The sequence below is a fragment of the Ictidomys tridecemlineatus genome, chromosome 6, assembly GCF_052094955.1.
Source record: "Ictidomys tridecemlineatus isolate mIctTri1 chromosome 6, mIctTri1.hap1, whole genome shotgun sequence".
Classification (NCBI taxonomy): Eukaryota; Metazoa; Chordata; class Mammalia; order Rodentia; family Sciuridae; genus Ictidomys; species Ictidomys tridecemlineatus.
In genome coordinates this window covers 66,151,458-66,154,158 of record NC_135482.1, presented here as the reverse complement: position 1 = coordinate 66,154,158, position 2,701 = coordinate 66,151,458, and the positions used below count along the sequence as shown (strand labels likewise).

At 41.0% G+C, this 2,701-nt stretch overlaps 1 protein-coding gene across 1 annotated transcript; it reads right to left on the bottom strand.

Annotated features, from left to right (window-relative positions):
• Positions 1–1,121: 1,121 nt before the first annotated feature.
• LOC101974835 (olfactory receptor 8S1) lies at positions 1,122–2,072 on the bottom strand. The gene has a single exon (XM_005325103.2). The coding sequence runs from the start codon at positions 2,070–2,072 to the stop codon at positions 1,122–1,124; it is 951 nt and encodes a 316-aa protein (XP_005325160.2).
• Between the last annotated feature and the right edge of the window lie 629 nt (positions 2,073–2,701).

The window sequence follows — 2,701 nt, the reverse complement described above, 5'->3', positions numbered from 1 at the left end:
CTTTAAAATGCTTAATTATAGATAAGAAAATGACCACTTCTGATCTAGTACAGAGATTCATGAACAGTCTCATTAGGGCCCTGTCTTCAGATTGTCTTACTTCTAACCACCTTCTCCTTTTGTTTGTCACTGGTCAATATATAAATTCCCTGAAGGAAAAATTGTTTTTTTTTTCCTAGTTTGGGTTATGATAACTTTTGTATTATTGCATAGGTGATCTACTGCTGAAATAATGTTGCATAAAGAACTAATTCAAAAATAATTAACTTCAACTAGTAAACATTTATTATTATTCATGAATCTATAGATTGGTTAGTTCTCATCTTGGCCGAGTTTGCTCATGTTACTACAATCCTCTATGGGTAGAGTAGGCAGCATTACTAACCCTCACTGGACTCTCACATGTTGGGGTTCAAGTGAGTATATATTGGTCTCTCATCTTCTTCTAGGCTAGCTTCAACTTGTTCTCATGACAGAGGCAGGAGGCTAAGACAGAGGAAATGTGCAAAACCATCTAAGGCTCAAAGCTAGCATTCTTTGGCCTGAACAAATCATAAGTTCATCTCAGATTTAAGGGCCAAGAAAATAGACCTCTTCATAAGAAGAGCTGAAAAGTCACATTGCAAAGGGTTTGGATACAGAGGAAGATAAAGAATTTGAGCCACTTTTGCAATTAATTTACCATACTCCTGGGCCAGTCATTGCATGCGGCGGTTGTAATAGAATTAGCAGCCCACCCAGATTCCATAATCAGTCCCATTGTAGTAGAGGGCAGGACACTTTGATTGTCAGTGCTAGCTAGTAATGCATATGTAATGCATAGTGGAATTTTGCCAAAAGGAGAGTTGGTCCTGTTATTAAGAGAAATCAGAAAGCGTTCAGGGCAGCAAACACAAATGTCCACTACAATGCAAATAATAAATCAACACATTTTAAAGTAATTTCAAGAGAAAGAGTCAGTTGAGTCAATGCTTTGTCTCTGTGCAGGATTAATCTTAAAGCAACCAAGGAAAATGGCATTGCTGAGAAAAAGGCCCTGTTTTCACACACAGCATCAGGCTTTGATGGCATGTGGGTTCAATCTCTCTATATCTTAGCTTCAGTTTTCTCAAGTTTCTTCTTCACCCGTGTCTATGACCAACTACTTTACAATGCTGGCAATATTTTCCAAACAATCTTCTTATAGCTGTCTTCACCTCCTTGTTTTTCAGGCTGTAGATGAGGGGATTCAGCATGGGAGTAATTATGCTATACTGCAAAGAAAAGATTGACTCCAAGGGAGAACCTGAGACTGGTATGGCATAGCGTAAGCATGCTGAGCCAAAATACAAGAGCACTACAGTGAGATGAGAGGAGCAGGTGGAGAAGGCCTTGCTTCTGCCTGTGGTGGAGCTGATGCTCAGGATGGTGGAGACAATGTAGCCATAGGAGGATAAAATCAGGAGAAAGGTCACAAAGGCAATTATGAGAGAAGAACAGAGCATGACAATGATATTGGTCTGGACATTAGAGCAGGAGAGATGGAAAAGAATAGGGAGCTCACACATGTAGTGGTGGATGGTTCTATACTCACAGAAGTCCAAATTCACAGCTATAAGGATATTAATTAGTGCATTCAGGAAGGCCAGGCTCCATGACCCCCATGCAAGCCCCTCACAGAGCTGCTTGCTCATTATCTGTCCATACAGCAGAGGGTGGCAAATGGCAGCATATCGGTCATAGGCCATGACTGCAAGCAGGCAGGCTTCAGTGGCCCCGTTGGCAAACACAAAGAAGGCCTGGGCCAGGCAACCCTCCACAGAGATCGTTTTTGTCTTAGACATGAGGTTTTCCAGCATCTTAGGCACAGAGACTGATGAATACCAAAGATCCAGGAAAGAAAGGTGACCCAGGAAGAAGTACATGGGTGAATGGAGGTGAGCATCAGCCATTATCACCGACAGCATCATGAAGTTCCCTGTCAGGGTCAGGAGGAAAATCACAAGGAACAGCACAAAGAGCACAATCTGGATCTGGGCATCAGCAGACAGCCCAAGGAGGATGAAATCAGTGAGAGCACTGACATTTTGCATGGCTAATGTAAGGATCTTTCCCTTGGAGTGGATGAAAGAAAAATGATAAAACTCCCTCTTCGGTTCCCAACTTATTGAATGCATTACTTCTCTTCTTCAAGTAGATTATTTCATGATGATCATGGAATCCAAATTTCATTGACTGTTGATAGAGACACCACAACAACTTTGGTAAATGCCACATGTCTGTCATTAGACCAGCCCACTGCCTGCATTGATCATTCCTCCCCCTATGACCCAGGCTGTCAAGTTTTTCTTCTGTTTTATTTTGGTCTTATGAGGTGAGTTGAAGATACGAATGACATGGATAGTGAAAAAATGATGGATTCGAGAGACTAGAATTCTTAATTCATTTGAAGAGCCACCGGAATGGGCATAGTTGACTAAACAAGGAGAAAGGATAAGAATAGAGATAGAGACTTTGAAAAAGTATTTTGGTGGTGATGGTATAAATATTGACTCTAAGTGAGTGTGTGGAAGCAAGTTTCTCTGGAAGGAAGTAGGGCAATGGACTGGCTTATCAAGAGTTAATTTATTCCCTTCCCTACCATCCACATCATAAGGACGAGTTAGTTTTCAAATATTTTCCAAAATGTCAAAAGAATATTTACAAGCAAGTAGATAGAAAC